General features: G+C 47.5%; 1 protein-coding gene across 9 annotated transcripts; it reads right to left on the bottom strand.

The window, feature by feature from the left end:
* Positions 1 to 1,603: 1,603 nt before the first annotated feature.
* On the bottom strand, positions 1,604 to 22,898 carry PPP1R3E (protein phosphatase 1 regulatory subunit 3E). 9 transcript variants are annotated; one of them, XM_033411608.2, is made up of 6 exons: positions 22,723 to 22,898; positions 22,470 to 22,556; positions 22,055 to 22,188; positions 18,575 to 19,699; positions 15,986 to 18,261; positions 13,549 to 15,107 (listed from the first exon to the last, which is right to left on the bottom strand). In XM_033411608.2, exons 4-5 carry the CDS (start codon positions 18,989 to 18,991, stop codon positions 17,836 to 17,838), a joined length of 843 nt encoding a protein of 280 aa, XP_033267499.1. In that variant the 5' UTR covers positions 18,992 to 19,699; positions 22,055 to 22,188; positions 22,470 to 22,556; positions 22,723 to 22,898; the 3' UTR covers positions 13,549 to 15,107; positions 15,986 to 17,835. The 9 variants fall into 9 exon arrangements, with proteins under 9 accessions (XP_033267498.1, XP_012393377.1, XP_033267497.1 ...); XM_033411607.2 differs by lacking the exons at positions 18,575 to 19,699; positions 22,055 to 22,188; positions 22,470 to 22,556; positions 22,723 to 22,898 and adding exons at positions 1,604 to 2,480; positions 2,802 to 3,307; positions 12,813 to 12,973 and having other exon boundaries at positions 14,942 to 15,107; positions 15,986 to 17,838; XM_033411612.2 differs by lacking the exon at positions 22,055 to 22,188.
* Positions 22,899 to 22,934: the final 36 nt, after the last annotated feature.

A 22,934-nucleotide genomic window follows, 5' to 3' on the forward strand; every position in this document is an offset into this window, starting at 1 on the left:
GGTTGGAGACACAGGCTTACTAAAGTACACAGATAATGAAATAAAGAGGATGTCCTTTTACTGCTACTGCAACTCTATTGGTATTACAAGCTCTCAAATGGTGGAGTGGGCAAAGAACACTACCACTGAGATCAAACATTTATTCTTCTTTGGGTACTAAGGGGTAGAAATGAGGGATTAAATGGGTAGGCCACTGGCAGGCATACCTTAAGCAAAAATATTGGAAAAATGTAAAGATAGCATCTGCCAGAAATAAATTTGGTCTTGGGAATGACCTTGTAGCTGAATAGGATCCCACTACCCTTTCTGAAACTGAATTTATTTTAAAGGCATTTCTAAACTCCCTCTCTTCTGAGCAAGAGCCTGTGCTGTAGCAGGTGCAGAAAAAAGTCTGCCTAGTGATAGATACTGATCTACTAACTTTTCAAGTTTTTGTTCTTTTACTTTACCTCACTATATCCTGCCGCTTCAAAAATAAATAAAAAGTATACTAAATCAGAAAGTTAATGGATTTGGCTCCATTAATCTCTAAACCATAGAAGTGGCAAAGTGGAGGTGAGAGAAACAATTTTATTTTTGGCCTTTTTATTATTATTCTAGCAATTTGGGGCTTTCCACTTTTTTATTTTTAGATGGTTAACCCACTGATACCTTTATATCTGACCCCAACTGATGAAAACCATTCTAAAACATCAATTAATTCAGTTAAGGACCATGGTCCCTCTGTCTCCAAGACAGATCGTATAAAGTGAGGGAAAAGTCTCTTTTCTGGACACATTAAACCAACACCAAAAAGATAAAAAAATCAGTCTATGTCAAGCTAGGCAGGAGGGACTGTCAGGTTTGTAAAACCAAACCTGGAACCTACCTGCACTGTCCTTCCGAACAGTAGAAACCATTCCTTCTCCTCTCTACCCCTCTGTAATTCTAATTCTACTTTTTTTTTAAAGGACATCTCCCCTAATTCCCACCTCCAATAAATATCCAGTCTAAATTATTCTCCACCCAATTATTAAACTTTTTCACAAGCTCCGGGGGGAAGATTTACCCTGAGACAAATAGTGAACAAAATGGGGGTTTGGGAAAGATAAAAAGGTACAAGGCATAGTGGTCCAGTACTAGAAACGAAAACATTCTGCTCCCTGTGTGACTCAATAAAGCAGCAGGAAAACATATAAAGTCAAGCTGGTATAAGGAAGAGGAAGTATTTGTGATTGACTGGGACATACTGAGATTCTTGGCTGCATTGTGTGTGGACTTGTGCTCAGAGAGAAAAGAAGGGGTGCAAGGCAGCCTTATATTCCAAAGAAAATGGTGGGGTGGGACTGGGGGATGTACTGGAATCTTTACACCTCCTTTCTAGTCCTCCATAGATGTAGGCCGTAGTACACTAAGGGGAAAGAACAGCCGATACGAGGAGAGCAAGAGCCTTTTCCCGGCCCCATAGTTTGGACCAGACCCATAGCACTCTTCTCATTGAGGCTGGAGGCCTGGATTTCTGCCCATCCAATCCCCACCTTGCTTTGTCCTCCATGATCATCCTCCCTGGTCCACCCTTACTACATCCCGCTGTCCCCCACCCTCAAAAACACAAAGCTTCTCAGTTCTTTGCCACAAGGTAAGTAAAAAAATGTGGTTTCTTTGTTTAAACAGTTACTAAGTTGGTTCGTCTTTTAGTAACAGACCTCCCCTCCCCCAGTGCACCCTCAGTCCTGGATGATCACATCATCATCGTCGTCGTCGTCGTCCTCTTCCTCCTCCTCCTCTTCATCCTCATAATCTTCTGGCAGTTCCTCCTCCTCCTCTTCCTGCTCTTCATCTAGACAAACCACCACTTCAGCTGGCTCAGGTAATCGAGAGTCAAACCAATCCAGTACCTGCTGGGTGCTAAGCCTTGATGCCTGACTCAGTTGAGGGATATCACTTTCCCGTAGCTGTTGGTGGGTTGCCCAGTACCTTTCCAAGGGTCGTATATCTGGTGGGGGTGGGGGGATCGGCAGAGGTGGTGTCTCAGCCCATTCATTCAAGGAGCGGGTTGAAGGTGGTGGTGTGGGAATTGCTGGATCCTGGAAACTAGGGGCACCAGGTACTGCGTTGTCCCGAAACCATTTTAGTTGCCCATGCTTCAAGGCATAGCGTGTGTCACCAAACCACTGAATAATCTCAGGCCGAGGTAAGCCAGTGATCTGCTCTAATTTATGGTAATCCTCACGCCGTGCCCACTGGCACTGTAAAAAAAACGATTTGAGGATAGCCAGCTGCTCTTTGGTTTTGCGCTTGGTCTTTCGCTGGCGTTGCATATCTGGGGAAAGGTACTCTGCAGGGCCAACCCTACCAGGTGCTGAGTTATGCCTTAGCCCCTGGGGCCAGGCTGGCTCCAGCTGTGGGCGTAGTGCCTGTTCATTGGGTGACAGTGGCTGTGGGATACAGCCCAGTGGCTGGAGGGGTTTAGAGGTGGCAGTAGCTCCATTAGCCAGTACCTGGAAAGAGGAAGAAGAGGTAGAGGAAGGAGGAGTCACATTAGATGCTGACTCCTTCTTACAACTACTGGCAAGTAATGAGACGGGTGGAGGCTTATCCCGAGCACGCGGCTGGTGGACAGCTGTGGAGTGGTTCCAGGAAGCAGTACCTAGGCCGTGTGACTGGTCGGGACCCTTGCCTGCCTGCTCCTTAGAGACGCCACTGCTTTGAAGATCCTGCCAAAATTGTGATTGGTGGGGGAATGCCCCACTGCCAGGTGCCATCAGGGGCTCCTTTGCTTTCTGGTGACTCAGTGGCTCTGAGGGCTCTGAGGGCTCTACCTTCAATCCTTTCATCTGGGTGGGCTCGCCAAGAGTCAGGGGAACTATTCCAAGACCAACTTGTTCTGGAGGTGGCACTGGAGAAGGAGGCACCTCCTCTGGGGGCCGCCCTGCATGATGAGTAAAAGAGAGAAGGGATTTGAAATGGAGTTGGTCCCGATGGTAGACTACTCGGGCTCGAGTCTCTTCAATTTCTTCGGATGACCAGCTAATGCCACAGCGGAGGCGCTGGGCCATGAACCAAGTCTTGACTTTCTCCATCTGCAGCCCATAGCGTAGGCAGAGAAGGGCAATGTCTGCTAAACTGGGATACGGAAAGTAGCTGAAGGTTTGTAGCAAGTGCTCATTGCCATCCAGCTCACTAGTCTGGGCTGCTTGGGTCCACACAAGTTGTAGCTCCTCAGAGATTGGAGGGAGACAGATGAGCCCCGCAGGGGAGCTATTAAGACCGCTGGCCTCTTTATTAGGAGGCATGGTGCTTTCTGATTTGTGCCCTTCAGAGATAGCTGTAATAAGAAGAGAAACAGCTCGATCACTGGGGCTCCTCTTTCAACCCATTGTTCAATTTCTACCAAACAAAACGTTGGACTCCAATACAATCAACTTCTATGTGTACTGTGCTGGATTGCTTTTAAAGTGCATAACAATTTCTCATTTAATTTTCATAACCTTGTGAATCATCAGAGCCTGCTATAATTCCCTTGTAAGTATGAAAAAACCAAAGTCCATAGAGGTTAAATTATCCCAAGTCACAAGACTAGTGAGTGTTGTCACCAAAAACGAAATCTGACTTCCGAGGTTAAAAAGGAAAACATCCTTATAGCCTTTATCTTTCCCATTCAAATTCACTTCACCCTCTAAGTTAATGGAACAAGAATGACAAAACTAAGACTCACCAAGAAAACAAGAAGAGGTGTAATCCCAGAACACTTTAGCTCCTAACAGATTATCTCTAGAGTTATCTCTAGATTATCTCTAGAATATGGAAAGGTTAAGAATACAACGTGTGAAAATCTAGAAGGTAGAATAGCACAGTCCCTCTGCCCAGCCCCCTTTTCTTTCCCTTCTTGGTGGGCGAGTGTTAGGGGGAGGGGATTGATGGGTTTTTTTTCTAACTCTCAGTAGGATAAGATAGGTCAGCTATCTGGGATAAATGGGGCTCACTCCCCCTCGGTTTTGGTCTGGTTAGGGTAGAGGGAGGGGAACGTTTCCTACCCCTGTCATCCTCAGAACAAAGGTTATTCCCCTCCCCCCAGCCTTTGTCTCTTCCAACTGCTGAGTCTCTCTCCAGGGAGCCTAGAGAGCTCCCTCAGACCTTAGCAGCCCCTCCGCACAAGACGGGAGGCCCTCAGCTCTTATCTTTTCAGTCCAGCTTTCTTCTCAGAACCAGGTGGGCTCGCTCATTATAAACTGTAACCGGGTCCTGCAAGCTACCCAGCAGCACCAGGGCTCCCAGGGTCATCGTGGCTGTGGGGACTGCAGGGAAAGCCTCTGACTACGCTTCATTCTTGGAAACCTGCTCAAGCTATTTCCCAGAATAATTCTGTTGACCAATTTTTTTTTTTTTTTGGCCATGCCTGAGGCTTTTGGGATCTTAGTTCCCCAACCAGGGAGGAACCCATGCCTCCTGCAGTGGAAGCACAGAGTCCTAACCACTGGACCGCCAGGGAGTTCCCTGTTGACCAAATTTTAACTCAGCTCCCTGTGTGGGCATTAGAGACTTTAAAACATCTGTCATCCTTTACTCTTAGAGGAATCCCATCTGAGTTTATAAATATTACTTCTGATATGTTATGGATAGGACAGGATTCCGATATAAATGCTACATGATGAATTGAGAAAAATCTCAAGTCCAGAAAGTTACACATAGTGCAGTGTAATATCGGGGATTTTATATGATGAGCAGAAAACTTCGGAAGCATTCTAATGGGTGTCACCGTTCCCTTTTAACAAGCAAATCTTAACAAACTGAAGGCCATGCAGACCCTAGAAGCAGTACAGCTTGAAGAGAACCTTAAGAGGGTAAATGAAGGCAGCATGGCATAGTGGGTTAAAATATGATTAAGGCCAGCCTGCAGTTTGAATCCCAATTCTGCCACCAGCCATGTGATCTTGGGCAAAAGCTACTGAACTTATAGGAGCCTCAGTTTCCTCATGTGTAGAAAATGGAGACAATGTTGAATGTATGTAAAGTTACATATATTTTTACAAAGCACCTACTGTGTGCTAGATGTCATGTGTAGGCGGGGCCTAGAGCTGTTAGAGGTGGAGGTCTGGGGTGAGGCAGATTTGAGGTGAATCGCAGCTTCTCCACTCCCTAGAGTGCTCGCTAAGCTTTATTTTCCCATCAGAATAAAACGAGGTCATAACACCGTCTACCTTGCAAGTTTATGACTAAATCAAAAAATGCAACTGATGGGCTTCCCTGGTGGCGCAGTGGTTGAGAGTCCGCCTGCCGATGCAGGGGACATGGGTTCGTGCCCCGGTCCGGGAGGATCCCACGTGCCGTGGAGCGGCTGGGCCCGTGAGCCATGGCCGCTGAGCCTGCGCGTCCAGAGCCTGTGCTCCGCAACGGGAGAGGCCACAACAGTGAGAGGCCCGCATACAGAAAAAAAAAAAAAAATGCAACTGACGTCATGCCTAGACCAAAGTAAAGGCTCAATAAATTAGAGCTTTTATCATTGCTTCAGCCTCACGGGCTGATTCTGATATAAGGTAATGCTCCTCTTAGACAACAGGGGAAGTGAGGCAAAGACTGAATCCTTTAAAATGACTGTTTCAGTCTGTTATTGCAGTCTTAATCCTAATGAGCAGTGGAGGAAACCAGGGTGTCTTGATTTTGTACTTTTTATATTTGGGGAGTTGGATATAATTCCAGAAAGGATTTTGCAACTTTTAAAAAGTAGCAAAATCACTGCTTTAGAATTGAATCCATAATTTGGATATAAGTTCTTTTTGATTACTAGGTGAATTGCCAGTGTGGTAGCTCTACCTTTACCCTCCAGGTCCATCCCAGACACAGCTGAGGGGCTGTGAGGAAGTGCTTGCACAGCCAGGCACTAAACTACCATTTGGAAATTGTGGCCCACCAGGAACACCACCAAATCTAAGCTGGAGAATACTTGATGTTCCAGCACTTGACATCCACTTAACCTTATCTGTGTCCTGTTTTTTAAGGTCACAGTAACAGTTCAGATACGAGGAAAAGGTAGCGTAAGGAATAAAGCAGTCCAGTGTGAGGATGAAGACTGCCAGACAGGAAATAAGGCAGGCACAGCTATAAGCCCACCAGGAAGCATTTTACTTTCATTCATGTGGTTTGCTATTGTCAGATTCCCATATCAGCTTGATATTTCAGTATAACATACAGTAATGGAAAGGTCATATCTGGTGTACTGTATGTATCTACAGTTTCCCAGTGACACAAAACACAAGTTGTGGAAGACTTCCTGATACAGAATGGTGGCTTAAATCAGGGCACAGATGTAGAGCTGGTACCTCCCTGGAAGAATCTGGCTTTGATATAGGAGAAAACTATCCAGGGAGTGGCTCATGAGAACTATAACAAAGAGGGTAGACCCTACAGTAATCAAAACCACAGTGAAGACACTATAGTGTCTTATGTCCTTGTACTTCATTTGGAGATGGGAGAAAAAGGGAAGGAAAGCTGGAGAAATAAGGACTCCTCTGAGCAGAGGTGGTGGTAGTGGTATTATCAATTCTGAATTATTACTAAACTTGTATCCATGCCAGATATGCCCCACTGCTACTTAAAATCACTAATAAAAAATATAGTCAGGGTAACACCCTTATTTCCCTTTGGGCTTTCCATACCCCTGGACAAAAGGCAGAAAAGAATGGGCTGCCTTAAACTTCCAGTGTAGGTGTTCACACAATCCTAGGAAAAAGAGGTCTTCAGAACTTGAACCTAGGCTGGGAATTCCCTGGTGATCCAGTGGTTAGGATTCCGCACTTCCACTGCAGGACTGCAAGGGGCACGGGTTTGATCCCTGGTGGGGGAACTAATCCCGCATACTGCACGGTGCCAAAAAACCCTCGAGCCTAGGCTTATGGTTAAAAGCAGGAAACAGTTCAAGTGAGAGACCAGATATGAGCCTGCTAAATTCCCTAAATCTTTATTCAGAGAACTGAGGTATGTTTCTGAATGAAATGTGTTTTGGTGATAGTTTTCAAGGGCCTTAAAGGACTTTTAGTGATATTCAATTCATGTGCTTCTCAACTTTTTGGATCATGAACCTCTTTGAAAATCAGAAGTTATAAACTCTCAGAAAGTTATGACTTACTGCGCCCCCCCCGCCCCATAAACATTCACACTTACACATTACATAAAGTATAATCTCCGGGGGTTTGCTGATTGCCCAGAAGTCCTGGTTAATAAACTCTGCCTTATGTCCTCCCAACTTAATAAAAGCAATGGTGGTAATGCTTAAAGAGAAACAGTTTATGAATGAATGGAAAGAATGGTTGGAAGACTCAAGAGAATCTGAATTAGTCTAGAAGCGACTAGGCATTGGTGATATTAGTTGGAGAGAGTGGAAGTGAGGGGTGTTCAACTGGGCCAAAAGCCTGGCTTAACTGACCCCTACTGGATTACATTATCAATACCCATAGTGCACTGGAAACTAGACACTGGTAGGCTACTCTAGTATGGCAAAGTCAGCTGCTTCCTTCAGCTGCCCTATGTGCTTAGGCCAGTTGTGTGTAATTCCAAACCTGCTTAGGCTCATTGTTTTTCTGTATATAATAATTAAACATCACATAAATCTATGAAAAATGAGTGCATTAAGAATTGTTTCTGGGAATTCCCTGGCAGTCCAGTAGTTAGGACACCGTGCTTTCACTGCTGAGGGCCCGGGTTCAATCCCTGGTTGGGGAAGTAAGATCTCACAAGCCGCACAGAGCGGCCAAAAGAAAAAAACTGTTTCTATGAAAACAAAGTCAAATGCTTTGGAAAGACATAATACAAAGGAGTGTATATTAAAAATTTTTTTTGAGTTGGGAGTAGGCAAGAAAACTGTAAAAGACTGGAGGGGCTGGGGATTTAAAAAACTCAGAAGTATTCTGCACTCAGATTGCTTCAAAAGTGTTTAAATTCTCACTCCACTTTAAAGAAACCAAACGTGGAAATCACAGATGATGAGAGGCAGTGGCTCCAGGCTCAGGCTGCACATTAGAATTACCTGGGAAACTTAAACCAGGGCATCAACCTCCTCATTCTGACTTAATTAGCCTGGACTGGGGCTCAGGCATAAGTAGTTTTTAAAAAGTTCTCAGGGTGCAGCCAGATTTGAGATTCACTTATGTCGTTTATCCTAGAAAGACAATTGGGACTGCCAATCAGCATACTTACATAAAGAAAACGCCTGGACACTAACTGAAGAGATTGGTGAAATGAACGTACTTTTAATGACAGTTCTTAAGATATGTATGCATCATTTTAAAAATTCCCAACTTTAACTGGCTTTTTTGTTTTTTCGTTTTTTTTTTTTTTTCAATTACTGCCACCTACTTATCCTAATCATAAAAAGCGCTTCAAATGTATGGTGAGAAGGGGGTTCATATGACAAAATATCACATCTGGGCCCTCATTACCAAATAGGTCTCAGCTTGAGTCTTCTTTCAGTTTAGAAGTCTCAGATTAGGACGCAACACCAGGAACCTCTGAGGACTCAGGTTCTCACTTTCCTAGTTGGTTTTCTGAGTATGTCTGGGTAGGGGTCAGAGGGGGCAATTTCTCTTAAACCTTTCATTCCCAAAGGCAACTGCTCCCCAGGAATAAGGCCAGGTTTCTGTACATGTGTTGAGGTCGCTAGGAGGTAGTCATGGAGGGGAGGAGGGGAGGCCTGGGAAGGAAACGTTTCTCCTATCCTCCATTTCACAGGCAGTCTAGAAGGCTCCAAACTGGGTCAGAGAACAAAAAGTTCCTGCACTTGGGGCGATGAGCCCCAGGAAGCAGGAGAATCTCAAACCCTCCCCTCGCCAAGGGCGTCCCTACCCAGCCTTCCCCTCCTCCCTACACACCCACTCACCCTCCCCCAGTTACAACAGGGAACCGAAAAGTCCAGAGGAGAAAGGAGAGAGAACCAGGCGACTTCGAACCTAGAATTCTCCTCCCCCCAGCGCGGGGATGGGGCTCCGGGGGTCGGAGATCGTACAGGGGCTGGGAGGGGAAGTCGAAGGGGCTGGGGATCACTCACCGCAGTCCGGCCCGGGCGGCGGCTCCCAGCCTCGCACCATGGGCCGGGGGGAAAGGGGGAGAAAGGGCAGGGGGCCTCCGGGGTGAGAGTGGGGTTGCTGCCCGGTGCGGCCTGCTCCGAGCCCACCCGCGCGGAGGGCTGGGACCGGGACTGCCCCCCCCCCCCCGCCCCCGAAAGCGCGCCCGTCTAGCCCAGCCCTGCTTCAGCGAGTTGGAGGCGGGGCGGATGGGTGGGGCGGGCTCCAGGGGCGGTGCCAAGGTGGCCAGAGTCCTGATTGGTGAACGCAGGTGGGCGGGCCCCGGCGGAACAGACTGAGCCGGCCATTGGCTGCGTGGGCCTCGGTTGAAGTCGGCTATTGGCTCCGTGGGCCTCAGCCGGGGTGGCTATTGGCTGCGTGGGGCAGAGAAGATGTCCCCCCGGGCTAGGATGCAGTGAATGGTACCCCCTCCCACCCTCGCCTTGTGGGCGCCGGATCTTAGGGGTCCACTGGGCAATGTTCCTCCTGGAATTCCCCAAGAAATTAACAGCAGTTTGCTGAACTGTCCAGACCGCCTACAACTACTCCCCATTTGTTTCCTTCGGAAGGAAGACTTTTTCAGTATCCCTTTGCCAGTCTCACACAGGAGACGCGCGTTCCCAGACGAGGGCCCAACCGCTGTCAGCAGCGTCACTGTAAACGAAGCGCCTAGAGCAACCGGGAACTTGTTCTCGAGATGGATCAAATGTCTTGGACACCCTTAAAGACGAGGATCCTAGCAGCCCGGCACCTTCGGCCACTTCCCGGGTCCAGCTGTCACCAGACAGGTGTTCTCAAAGACGAAGTGCTAGAGGAGGTCACCTCGTTCGGACTTACCCACCCGCTCCGCCCTAGTAAAGAGGACCTGGAAATGTGCCTCATATTTGGGGACCTTGGTTTTTGTTGTAAAGAAAGGGAGTGCGATAAAATGGTCTTTCCACCGAAACAGTATTCCACACCGAAATTCTGGGCCAAAAGTTTGTATAGTTAGGATTCTCAGTCTTCTGACTAAAACTTGGGAACAATACTTTCTGAAGTGAGTCTTCTGTTCTCATGCTAGTCTCCTCTTGTATTATTTAGGTCACAATAGCTTATATACCGACAATAACTTATAAAACAATTTCAGACTTTGCCCTGTATTCTACAGATCTCGCCACTCCCCCTGTACCCCCTAAAAGTCAACCACCATAATCGCTACTTCTGATTCTTAATTGCTCCAGTCTAAGGTCAAGAGCTCTTTCAAGGTTGCCAAGCATGAGAAATATATCTCTAATTCAGCTTGGAGCCCCATTTTCCGTTGCTGGCCCTGCATTTGCCCCTTCCTCCCCTCTCTCCCTCAATACATTTAGTAACAATCTCAACTCCTAAGAGCCATGCCCTTCAAACTAGTATCCTGCAAAAACATGATAGGAGTAAGCAACAGAAAGAATATTCTCAGCTTTAGAATTAGAAACTTTTGATCCCTGAGGGTTTAAGCCAGGGCTGGTGGTACATACAGAACTTCTCCTAAATCATGACTTATTACAATACGCCAATGGTTTGTATGTAACGAAGGAAGGGAAAAGTGAAACACTGTAGGCAGCAGGCAGCCCTCAGTTGTCGATGGAGAGCTTATTGTTTTATAATCCAAACAATGAAACTGGATTGACCCGGAAGAACTCACGCTTATTTGGCTGGAAAGCCAGGCAGGAACTGTGAAAATTTAGTGGCTGCCCCTGGAGGGTTCAGTCAGTCACTCTGGGCATCACAGATCATGGGCTGGGAATTATGAAAGGTAGACAACTCAGTCACATTTCTTGTCTCAGAAGGATACTCACTCCCAATTCAGGTGTAGGGAGAAGAATCAAAGACAGATTTAAGGGAGGAAGAATCCAAGGAAAGAAGAAACTCCTCTGCCCCAGTTCTGGAGAACAGGCTGAAGCCTCCCTCCTTTATGTGGGTTTCACCCTAACACTTTATTTTTTGTGTTTTATTAATTTTTATTGGAGTATAGTTGCTTTACAATGTTGTGTTAGTTTCTGCTGTACAGCAAAATGAATCAGCTATCACCCTAACAGTTGGGGTGGGGGAGTGGAAGAGAGGAAGAGGTCCAGACTTGACATTATCAGAGAAGGGAGGGTCCCACCTTCAGCAAGACAGTAATCATCCCAGCTCTTCCAGGGACTAGTGCTGAAGAATGTGGATTTACCACATCATCCTTAATCTTTGGTGAAAACTCCCTCTCCCTTTGCATGGCTCAGAAATATAGCAGGACTGACCAGACACACAATGACCTAATAGCTAAGGAAGTTGGAGGAAGGGCCCTCTCTTGCACAGAACTCTTCCAAAGCATGGGAGGAGTCCCAGCAATGTGTTAATATGATCATAGGTTTTTGTAGAATTTGAAAAAAAAATTTAAACTGCAGTTGGTCAAGACTGATGTCTCTTTCCTTTCTGACTCCTCCTCCATCACACTTCTCCTTTTGTCCAGTGGCAATGAAGAGGCCACGGGTATTTGGGGATTGACTAACCAAGTTGAGCTGGGAATACATTTAGTTTGGGTGTAGGAGTTACACATCTGTGATTTGCAGTTACTTCTGTGAATAAATAGTAATTACAGTGTTATGGGCTGAACTGTGTCCTGCTAAAATTCATATGTTAAAGTCCTAACTCCCAGTACCTCAGAATGTAACCATATTTGGAGATAAGGTCTATGCAGAGGTAATTAAATTATAATGAGGTCTTTAGGGTGAGTCCTAATTCAGTATAACTGCTGTCCTTATAATAAGAGGAAATTTGGATGCAGACATGCAGGTAGGACCATGTGAAGATATAGGGAGAAGATGGCTATCCACAAGCCAAGAGAGAGGAACCTCAGAGTGAAATCAACCCTGCCAACACCTGGATCTCAGGTTTCTAGCCTCAAAACCGTGAGAGAATTTCCACTGTTTAAGCCACCCAGTCTAAGTATTTTGTTATGGCAGCTCTAACAAACTTAATACATACAGCTTCCAGGAATACTCCCAATGTCAAAAATTCAGAGTTTATGTTATTCATTATTGCAAATTTGAAAACGCTCCAAAATCTTACACCACATATACTGAAGACATTTGGTAGTGTTTTTCCAAGTTTGACAAAAGTCCCCCCAAATTATGTGACATTATTACTTACAAGGTGTGAAGGTGAAATTTTTTTTAATTATCAAGAATTTTTTTAAAGTGATCATGGAGATGGAATTATCTCTTTACGGAAAAATTATCTATAATCATCATATAAAAAGACTATCAAAGAGCATGCAGCCAAAAACAAAATTGTGGGGAAAAATATTTAGGTTTGCCACATAGGTAATTTTAAAAATGTTATTTTTCTTGATTTTGTGATATTATGATATTTGTCAGCTTTTTTAAAGTTATAATTTTTAAGATATCTTTTCTCATTCTGAAATATTTATTTTACTTGAAAAAGGCCCCAAAAGTTGTATGCTTCAGACAACCGAAAACTTGGATCTATCCCTGGGACTAACGAAACAGATATGGTGAGTTTCTGCCCCAGTTAGGGAAACCCTGCTCCAGTGTTCTGCGCTCTGTCCTAAAAAACAGACGTGAGGGCTGACCAGTCGTCACAACTGCAAGTATTGAGGATTTGGGATAGCAAAAGCTGCAATGGAGTTTGCAGAAGAGAGATTTCAGACAAACCTACCACCAAACTAAGATATGAGAAGTCTGGAAAGACATTAGGGCCACAGAGAGACCCTAGGCGATAAGCCATGGAGGGAACCCATGGAAAGCCCCCACTTACCTCTTCTTGGGGATCTGCTCCTCATGCTGACTCTACCCTTCAGCATATCTGGTTTCAATTACAATGCGTGTACTAAAGAGTGGGTGCTCTGCAGTGACATCACAACTTGGCCATTATGATGTAATGATGAGGCATCTGATTATTCTCGGGCTAGGGCTTCCCTGTAAGGAACAGTCTCATTACTTGGTGGATAATTGGACTCTTTCATCATTCAGGTGATGTGGGAGTCAATACTATGTTAGAACTTGATCTTTTTCAAATAGACAGAGAGGTCCTCACTTTTCCTCTCCATCATATTTCTTGTCCTTTGTTTTAGGATTGCCCTTGATAGACAAAAGGGGCTTTGCTTTTCCTTCCAGTGCCTAAGGAGCAGAATGTAATTTAAATGGCCTCCTTAAGAAAAGCACCCCACCAAGGGGAAACACGGGGCCTTCACCTGAGCTGTTCGCTTTAACTGCAACAGCAGCTGGTGCTGGGTGCAAGGGAGCTATGAGCTGGGCCTGGTAACTTTCCCTACCACTACTCAAAAGGGTGCCGTGATACTATAGGGGTGTCTCATACCAGGGCCGCCCAACTCCTCTACATCTCCTTCCCATCCAACTTTTGCATAGCCAGAGGACTCCAGCAGACAGGGAACAGGACTTGCAAGAGATGAGATGGCCAAGAAATGCAGGGTGCCTCTGGGTCTCTTGCCACCCTCAGCCCCAAACAAACAATACTTCTCAGTAGCTTATACTTTCTTTTCATATTTCAACTTTATTTCAAATACGAGGTCTTTTATCCAGAAGGGAGAGCAGTTGCATGAGGAGGCTGAAGTGAGGCACAATACGAGTGGGTCTGGGGCCCAGTGTACAGAGCTGCACTGTGAAGAGGGTGGGGAGGCTCGGGAAGGGTCTGATGAGAACGGTGGTTTGAGGGGGATTCAAATAGCAAACTTTCATTTCCTCCCCAGGTTAGCTATTCAATGGGTAGATTATTCAGTTGTTGTTTTGTTGTTGTTGTTTGTTTTAGCAACTTCACTGTTCTTCAGCGATATCACTGAAAGAAGTGCCAAGGCTGGGGACATACCAGTCCCTTTTGTTTCTCTTTCTGCCTGGACGGGGAAGGGAATGGAAACTAGAAGCAGAAAATGAAAATTTCTGACGTGTCCCTTGCCATGAAAAATCGTGGGTCTGACCCTGTGGAGAGAGGCCTGTTTCATAGCCTGGGAATGGGAGGTGGTCAGGAGGCCTGGGTTTACGTCCCATCTGGAGTTGCACTAACAAATTCTCTGACCCTGCTGGGGTCCCTTCTCATCTCTGGACCTGTGTCCTCATCTCTAGAGGAGTCTGGACACAGTGATCTCTAAAGACAAGCCTTTTCAGGTCTCTGGATTCTATGATCTGCGCATTGCAAGGATCCAGAGGGGCTCCAGAAAAACACAGGAGTTAGAAGCAAGGGAATGTGGGATTAGATTGGCAAGTTGAGTTAGGGCTTATTGTGAAGAGAAATGATATATTCATAAAAGAAATAATGTATTCATAAAAGAAAACAAAGGAACAGGAAGAATACTTAGGAAGACATCTGAGGTCTGGATGAGAGGAAAGGGCAAGAGTGTTCCTGCTGTGTTGCTTCAAGGACCCGAGCCCCTGACCATGGTAATGGTTTCTCTTATGGCCCTTCCCGGTCCATGGCTAACAGGTTATACCCTAAATTGCCCCCATTCGTACAGTCATCAGGCTTTAGAGGAAAGTCCCCACCACAACGCCTAACACATGACAAATCTCTGAAGTTTCTGCCAAATTCCTAGTGTTTCCCATGTCAGATTAGACTAGCAGCTTACCCCAGGCCCTGGGGCAGCTCTGTATGGGAAGAACCAGAAGACTCATGTCTTGGCTCTGTAAAGCTGAGAATAGGGGCATGGGTGAGCCAGGGTACTTCTTAGAGAAAAAGCTCAGGAACAATGAACTCTTCTTGGTTCCCTGCCCCCAACCATTTGCATTTATCTGCTTAGTAATACTCAGGTTCCCAGAGAGGGCCCAAGCACAGACCATCCAGCAATTGTCCTAGTCAGGGACCCTTCTAGTGGAAACTTTAGGGAATTGGCCTGTTCAAGGCTAGCTGGGGTAGTAGGAAGGGGCACAGCATACCAACAAGTGTGGAGGACTGGCTAGGGCCAGGAGAGAATCCCAATGTATGGCAAGGCTGGAGTTCAAATGGGTTCCCAAGTTCTCCAGCAGGCGCAGGCGCAGGCGCAGTGGTTCCTTGCTGATCCTGCAGAGCCGGGACACGGGCACAGGAGGCAGCAGCAAGCTCCTGGAAATAGCAGATGAAGCTTGGGACCCTTGGTGCTTTGCCTTCTCCAAGCCAGTTGGGGAGGCTGGGAGGATGGGAAGGCAGAGCACAATTAGAAACTGTGGTCTTTTCCTAATAAGAGATGGTATGTGCCAAGGTTTTTTTTTTAATGGCAAGGTTTTAATTTTGTTTTTAAAGGATAATATTATGACATCATGGTTATGCACTGAGGCTCTGGAGATTTCCTGGGTTCACAATCCTAGCTCGGCCATTTACTAGCTGTGTGACCTTGCACAAAATACCGAGCTTTTCTGAATTGTTTTCTCTCTAAAACAGGAATAACATTACTCAACTCATAGGGTTGTTTTGTGGATTATAAAGCATGCAAGACACCAGATTTTAGTGGCTACGTAAGTAAATGTGAGCTCTTGCGACTGCTGATACACATAACAGTAATGCATACACATAACGCAAGAGATGATCACACACTGAGCCTTGACCCACTCTCCCGCTCCATTATCCTCCCTTGGGCTCTTCATTGGTGACTAAAAAGTGTATTGCTGGTGGCTTTCAGTACACTTTCTCTCGTCACTCTGCTGGAACTTTGACCTGAGGGTGATCCACAAGATGCATGAAATTCTTTGTTTTTTCCACCAGGTGAAGATGATGCTTAAATGGGCATTTGTCTGAGGAATGACCCAGGGTTTCTCTCTTTCAGCCATTTTTCTTCAAAGGATTAAAGATTTGGAGAGGAGGGGCATGGTAATAAGCCCCATACTCCATTCTGAACGCATGTATGGGCACGTGTGCGTGTACCCTTGCTCACTAAGAGATAAAAGGGGAATCCAGAAAATTTTGAGAAATCAGTAAGATAGAAACGGGTGTGGGGAGCTGGTTACCTGGGAGCTCCTTGTTCATCTGCAGCATCAGGAACTGCTTTTCCCTCTTCTCCCTTCTAGAAGACTGTCAAGAAGGAGCCTGAGGGAGGAAGGTGGATCAACCATGGTCTTGGAGAAAAGGAAGTAGGTTCTCCACTCCTTCATCTTCAACAAGGATGAAGAGGGAGGCAGATGGAAATAGAGAAAGTGAAGGTAAATACCGTATATGCTAAAAGAAAAATGAAAGTGATGAGAAGGGGACAAGGAAAGAGAAAAGCAAAGAGCTTAGACATAGGGTGAGAAGGGAGGAAAACACACAACCAGCTGAGGTTAACCAGGAGAGACATAAGGCATAAATGTGAATGGGGAGAAGAGTCCAGCTTTCCCATTTCACTTGCTCAAGGTATGGAGCAGACTGCCATCTTCTGGTACCATTTAATTTTCAAGGTGCTCTGATTCTTGGTTTGAAATGTTTTCAGTTTCTTATACCTATAATCCTTTATACTCAAGAAAGTCCCCAACGTTGTTTCATTTTGGGGGCTCCCAAGCATCATTTTCCCCTAGAGAGGCACCTCCCCAAAGCTGTCTCCCAGCACCCAGGCTGGAAGTCTGTTGGGTCAAGAGCAAAAGCAAGGGGCAGAGGATGAGCTGTGGTTTGAAAGAGGCCCTGGAATACCCTGAGGCTGCAGGCTGGTTGCTGCAGACTGGATGCTTTCTGGGCTCTGGAACATGTGTCAAAAACTGGAGAGCCATTCTCAGGCCCAACCACACGCTTGGGGTGCTGTGTGTTCTGAACTGTAAGCACTCCAACCGTAGGCTGGAGAATGTGGCTTCTAATCCACACTCTGCCCCTCACAGATCATAAAATGTCAGAGCAAGAAGGGGCCTAAGAGATCACCTAATCCAAATGCAGTTTCTCAAGGAGGAAACTCTGGCCCAGAGAGGTGAAGTAACTTGCCCAAAGTTATCCAGCTAGTCAGTGACTTCCTTTTCTTTTGTGGCAGAAGGAATCCTGTGATTCACCTGTCTCTTGACAAATACAGTCCATAAAGTGCTTAGAGGTCATTAGAAGGCACCCAGAAAGGTAAGGCTGGCATTTTTCTGGAAGCCCCTGAGTGCACCAACACCTTAGGCACCGCATTATTTGGCCACAAGGACAAGCCTGGAGTTGGTTTTACTTTCATTTTCATCCCCAGGGCTGCCTGGAAGCTGGAGGAGGGAGCTCTGATGCTACCTGCCATCACTCCCCAGCCAGTCAGTGAAGACTGAAGCTAGGGGCTGGGGTGACAAGCGAATCCTGTCATAATGTCAGGGGCTGGGGAGCTATGGCCAAGTTCCTGGGACTTAAGCAAGGCAATTATGGGTGAGTTAAAGCTACGATGGGCAGGGCTGGGGAACCTGCGGTGGCTAAGGCCAGTAAGAAGAGGGAATAAGCCAGCAATCTAAATGATTTCAACTGTGGTGGGCTCCTAGTTCACACAAAATATGTCCTCGGTCCCAAAGAGTTACCCTCAACCTTTGACTGCCTAGGCCGGACGGACCTACTCACTTTCTCCCAATGCCCACTCACGGAAGAGAACATCACTATCGTCCTTTTGCTTCTTTTCTAACCTTCCAGCACCCTTTCCGTCTCCCTCCTTCTATGACTTGGGTTCCTCCACTCACATCCACCCCAACCTCCCCAACTTTCGTTGATTCTACCCACACCCCACACCCCTTTGGTTTCCCCCATCCTCCTCGCCCTCCCGGGCTTGACTCTCTAGGGCAGCTCCCCGCCAATCTCGGTTTCTCTCATTCCTCCCCACCAAATCTTCGGGATCCCCCAGCCCCCCGGTGCCTTTGATTTTTTTCCGCCGTCGGCCGCAGGCGTCTCAGATAAAGTGGATCCAGCCCTGTAGCTCCGGGGCTCCACCACTGCCCGGGTGCTCGGGCCCACGTAGAGCATAGTCACGGCCGCCGTTGTTGTCCCAGAACTCGTGGCCGCTAACGCGGTAGCGCAAGGCGAAAAGCAGGGCGCCACCAATGGGTGGCGCCGGCAGGCGGAAGGCGAAGCGGTCGGCGCGCGGCGGGGGCGGGGCCGGACCGGCGTAGGCGGCGGGCTCCTCGCGTTGGGTCCGCCAGCCGTCGGCGCTCCAGCGCACGCTCACGCGCTTCTCGTAGGCCAGGTCCAGCACGCGCGCGCTCCCGGCGACGCCCAGCGGGCCCGCCTCGGCGCGTTCCAGGCAGATTCGCTGCGCCCGCAAGCGGGCCGCGAAGCCAGGCTCGGTGGCCGGCTCCAGGGCAACGCGCGCCTCCTGCTGGGAAAGGGGGAAAGGAGGAAAGGGGAGGAGGGAGCCCAGGAGAAGGGAGGGGAGGGGAGAGAGAGGGGGCGGGGTCAGGGCGAGGCACGGGACCAATCGGAGGCCGACCCCGGCGTCCGGGCAGTCAGAGGGGAGCCCTGCTGGGAGAGTGGCCTAGAGCCACCTGCCAATGGGGACACCAAAAGGGATGAGCGAGAGCAAGCCCAGGGTTCGGGGTGGAGATGGGTGCTCCTAGATAAATCCACTCCCATAAACCCGCCGAGGCCAAGTTGGGGAGGTCCCGGGGAAGGGGCGTACCTCTGCCGCCTACCTGGAGACCTCGGGCGCGGGACTGGCACGGCGCGAAGTGGCGAAGGGCGTCCCTCTGCAGCTGGACCTGCACGTGGCGGGGTACCCGGGGCAGCTCTCCCGGGCGGAAGCGGCGCACCGCGGTCAGCTCCAGCCCAAGCGCGTCGGCGAAACGCACTCTCTTACGGGTGTCGGGGCTGCGGCTGTGGGGCACCCGGGTACCGCTGCCTCCGGCGGGCGCAGAGCGAGCCCTGCGCTCCCGACTCGGAGCAGGAGCTCGGGATCGGGCCCCGAGGCGCGTCCCGCCTTCGCCTGGCACCTCCTCCGGCTCCTCCTCGAGGCTGGGCCGCTGGCTGCGGTAGTAGGCGCGCTCTGTCAGCGCGGCGATGAAGCTCAGGTTGCGGGGAATGTCGGTGCGGGGGGACCGCTCGCGAGACATGGCACCCCCCGCCCCGGCGGAGCCCTCCCGCAGCGCCGCCGCGCTGCCTTCCTTTCCTGTCTCCCACCCGCCTGGTGTTGGCGCAGAAGCTTCAGGCACCCTTCGCAGTTGCGTACTCTCCTTGCTGTCACCTCCAGAATCCTCCACCTCAGCTCCCAGGGTATTTGACCATCACCTCCTGCGTCTCTCTGCTCTGAGCGTGCGCTCAGCGGCGCTCACCCTCCGGTCCCGCGGCCGTCGCCCACAGCCCTCTGACAGGTGGCTCCCCATCCAGCAGGAGGTGGGCACTCCAGCCTACAGGTCCTGAGTGAGACCACTCTGCCTTTTTTCTTTTTTTTTTTTAACGGCCTCAGCCTTTCGGCTCGGGAAGAGTTAACGTAGGGAGTAGAGAGTAACCTTTCCTTTCCTTTTCGGGGAAGTTTCAAAAGGCCCAGCCTGTAACTTTCTCTTCAGGGCTCAACGTCTTCTTTCCCAAACCCTAGGCTCCAGGTTTGGGAGGATGATGGGCGAAAACATGGGAAGGTCACGAAAGCTAGTTAGAGTCTCAAACAGAAGCTGAGATGTGGTACTCAAAAGGGTGGGTGGCCCATTTGAAAGAGTTCTGAGCTGAGAGTTGTGGAAAGACATAGTTTCGGGTCTCACCTCTGGTGCTATTTAGCTGCGTGACCTTGAGGAAGGGACAACTTCTCTGGACCTCAGTTTTCTTATCTGTAAAAAAGTGGATTAGAGTTCTGATCTCTAACCTGACTGTACGCTCTTTGACGTACAGTCAAGGCTGTGTCTGATTCATGGTCAGTTTCAGCACATAGTAGGCCCTCAAATTATTGAATGAATCATCACATATATCTCTTGGAGCTGGGGCTGCGGGGTTCTAGTTCCAGTGGGAGCTCCAAGAAGGGCACAGAGCTGCTTTTTACTCCTTCATTTTTTTCTATATTAGTGGGAAAAAAAATATGAAGTTTAGTTTTTTTCTAACTTCCTCCTGATCTTGTGTAGCACTTACAGTGTGCTAAGTACAGTTGTTTTACAAATACTAACTCATATAATACAGTCATCATAGGACTAGGGAGTATTATGCCTATTTTATGCATGAGAAGATTGAGGGAGAGAGACAGGATATGACTCTTGCCCAGGGTCACATAAATTAATATTTGGATAGCTGGAATTAGAAGTCAGCAGTCCCACTCTAGAGTCTACTCTTTTATCCACTTAGTTATAAGTGGATTAAAACATTTCATGGTAATAGTTAACATTCTCAGAGCATTGAAACGGGGAATCTTAGAGTGGAAATGGAATCTCTAAATTTAAAGCAACAGGAGTGTTTAACCGTAAAATCACAAGTGACTAAGTTGGAAATAAATAGTGAGACATATGCTATCTTATTATTATACAATTTATTCCTGCTTGCATTTTAATTCCAGTACTAACCATAGCAATGCTGTTTAGCCAGGACTCATTTTTAAAGTGATATTGAGTTTTATTTTCTTATTTTACACATACGTATATAATCCATGGACACATTCTTTTCATATTTTAGGGTATAAAATAATGCTACAGTAATTTGTGTTACAGTCAAGCAGTTAAAAACTGTCTTCCTTGCTCTGCTAAAATATGTTATTGACAGAATAGGTAAGGTTCCACGTCAGCCTAAATGGCTCGAGGTTTTCTGGGAAAAGCTCTGTTGCCTTGTCTACAGTTTGAGCTGCTATTCCTTGGCTCTGTAGTGTTGGCCTGAGAAGATCCTTGAGGTACACAGCTTTGGACCTGGTGTAATTTGTGTTGTTCCAGCAGTCTTCGTTTCTTAAACAGCCACTGCAGTGATCTTCAAACATCTGACTGCGCCTACTCAATAACTGGCCAGAGGCATCGAGTGATTTCTTCAGTCAACATTTACTGAGGGTCTATTAGGCTATGAGGACATAAAAGTGAATAAAATTCAGTGCCTGCTCTCACCACGCTTATAAATAAATGGGTGGGCGAACAGAAATCTATTCGGATCCTGTGACAAAAGTGTTTTTATTTCAAGTAAATTCTTAGAAGAAATCAGGACTGCAAATGAAGGACTAGGCTAGATTATTTTATAAGAAAGAAGGCAAACTTGGGACTTCCCTGGTGGTCCAGTGCTAAAGAATCCGCCATCCAATGCAGGGGACGTGGGTTCGATCCCTGGTTGAGGAACTAAGATCCCACCTGCCACGGGGCAACTGAGCCTGCGCACCACAACTACTGAGCTCACACACCTCAGTGAAAGAGCCCGCGTGCCGCAAACTACAGAGCCCACGTGCCCACGTGCCCCGGAGGCCGCGCGGCACAACTAGAGAGAGAAAAAACCCGCACGCCACAACTGGAGAGAGAAAACCCGCATGCCACAACTAGAGAGAAGCCCGTGCACCGCAATGAAGAGCCCACGCCACAAGGAAAGATCCTGTGTTCCTCAACTAAGACCCGACGCAGCCAAAAAAATAAATAAATAAATAAAATTACATTAAAGAAAAAAAAGAAGAAGAAGGCAATCTTGCTGGTGGCAGCTGGAATGATCAGCCCAAGGACAAAGAAGAAATGAGGATGATTGAAAGGATACAGTCATAAAGGAGTGGAATCGGTGGTATGTTCAGAATATTGGGGAGAACTGAGTTTGGGTTTGCAAATGATGTGGATTCAGTTTGGCCTTGTAAATGGCATGATAACAGCATTGATTACCTGAAGCAAAGAGGGACCTTGAAACAATACAGTGTTAAAGTTAAGACAAACTTTCAAATCAGAATTAGGTTGAGGCCCATCTTCTCAGTATGTGGCTTTAGGCAAATTACATAACCTCTCCAAGCCTCACTTTCCTCATCCATAGAATGAGGATAACACAACATAAGGATTAGTGTGAAGATAAAATATCAAGTGTGTAAAGAAAGCACTTAGTACCTAATAAGTCTTCAAAATGTGTGAGTCATCACCATCTTTACAGAAAAGACCTTTCTTCTCTAGTTACCATAGAGGCAGATGGGAATACCAAGGCTTGGACTGGAGGTAGAAGCAAAGGGAACCAGCAGGGAAGGAAAATTGGGTTACCTCTTTCGGCCTTTGGTTGGAGAGCCCTGCAAATGGAGCTGAAGGAAGTGCCAGCTGCAGGAGCTGGTGGGCCCCAATCAGAATGCCTGAGGGTGCCCTCGTGTGGATCAGCTGTAGTCAGATGGCTTCACACCCTGTGTAAACATACTGCTTTGTATAAATGGTAGACATTCATGTATTTGCATATATATATGTAATCTGAAAGGATAAACACCAACCTTGACATTGGCAACCTCCAGGAAGGGAGGTGGAATTGGGGGAAGAGCAGAGGGAGGGGGATTGATGACTTGTATTTTCTTTCTCTACACTTCCATATTATTTGACTTTTTCATAAGGAGAATAAGTTCACGTGTTGGCTAGAAAGAACTAAAAAAGAAACCAATCTACTTACAAAAAAAAAAGAAGATAAAGTTACCTGCAGAAACTGCTTGCTATCCAAGTCCTGACTCCCTGATGCTTGGCTAAAGCCCCAGCTCACGTAGAGACCACTGGGTTAAAGGTCCTGGAGAAAAGAGGAAGTGAAGTGTTTGGTGTCTGTGTCACGTCTGCTAGTCCCACAGGATGAGGCACCTGGCAGGCAGTTCCCACCGGAATGGGAACTGCTCCTCTTTTCTGGGCACCCATTCCAGGGCTGCAAAAGTTCAACAAGTGCATGGAACATCAGAGACCTTCTGGAAATGCTGAATTTGCTCTGAGGTTTCCTGAGCCTCAGCCGGCTTCTCTGGGTAGCCTCCAGGGTCAGGAGCCCCGTCCGGCTCTCCATGTCCTCCTGGCCCTGCTCTTCCTGGCCTCCAGCGGCCCTCTCTCTTCCTGAGTTGTGGCCCTTCCCAAGCCTGCGTCCCAGCCCCGCCCCTCTCTCTGGACGCATCTCTGGGCCCCA

Source organism: Orcinus orca, chromosome 2 (assembly GCF_937001465.1).
Source record: "Orcinus orca chromosome 2, mOrcOrc1.1, whole genome shotgun sequence".
Taxonomy (NCBI): domain Eukaryota; kingdom Metazoa; phylum Chordata; class Mammalia; order Artiodactyla; family Delphinidae; genus Orcinus; species Orcinus orca.

Bases quoted from the DNA above. Each gene is read 5' to 3' on its own strand.
- PPP1R3E (XM_012537923.3), bottom strand. From the start codon at position 12,858: ATGCTGAAGGGTAGAGTCAGCATGAGGAGCAGATCCCCAAGAAGAG. The intron at 3,308-12,812 runs GTAAGTGGGGGC...TTCTTATTACAG, and splicing joins GAGCAGATCCCCAAGAAGAG to CTATCTCTGAAGGGCACAAA.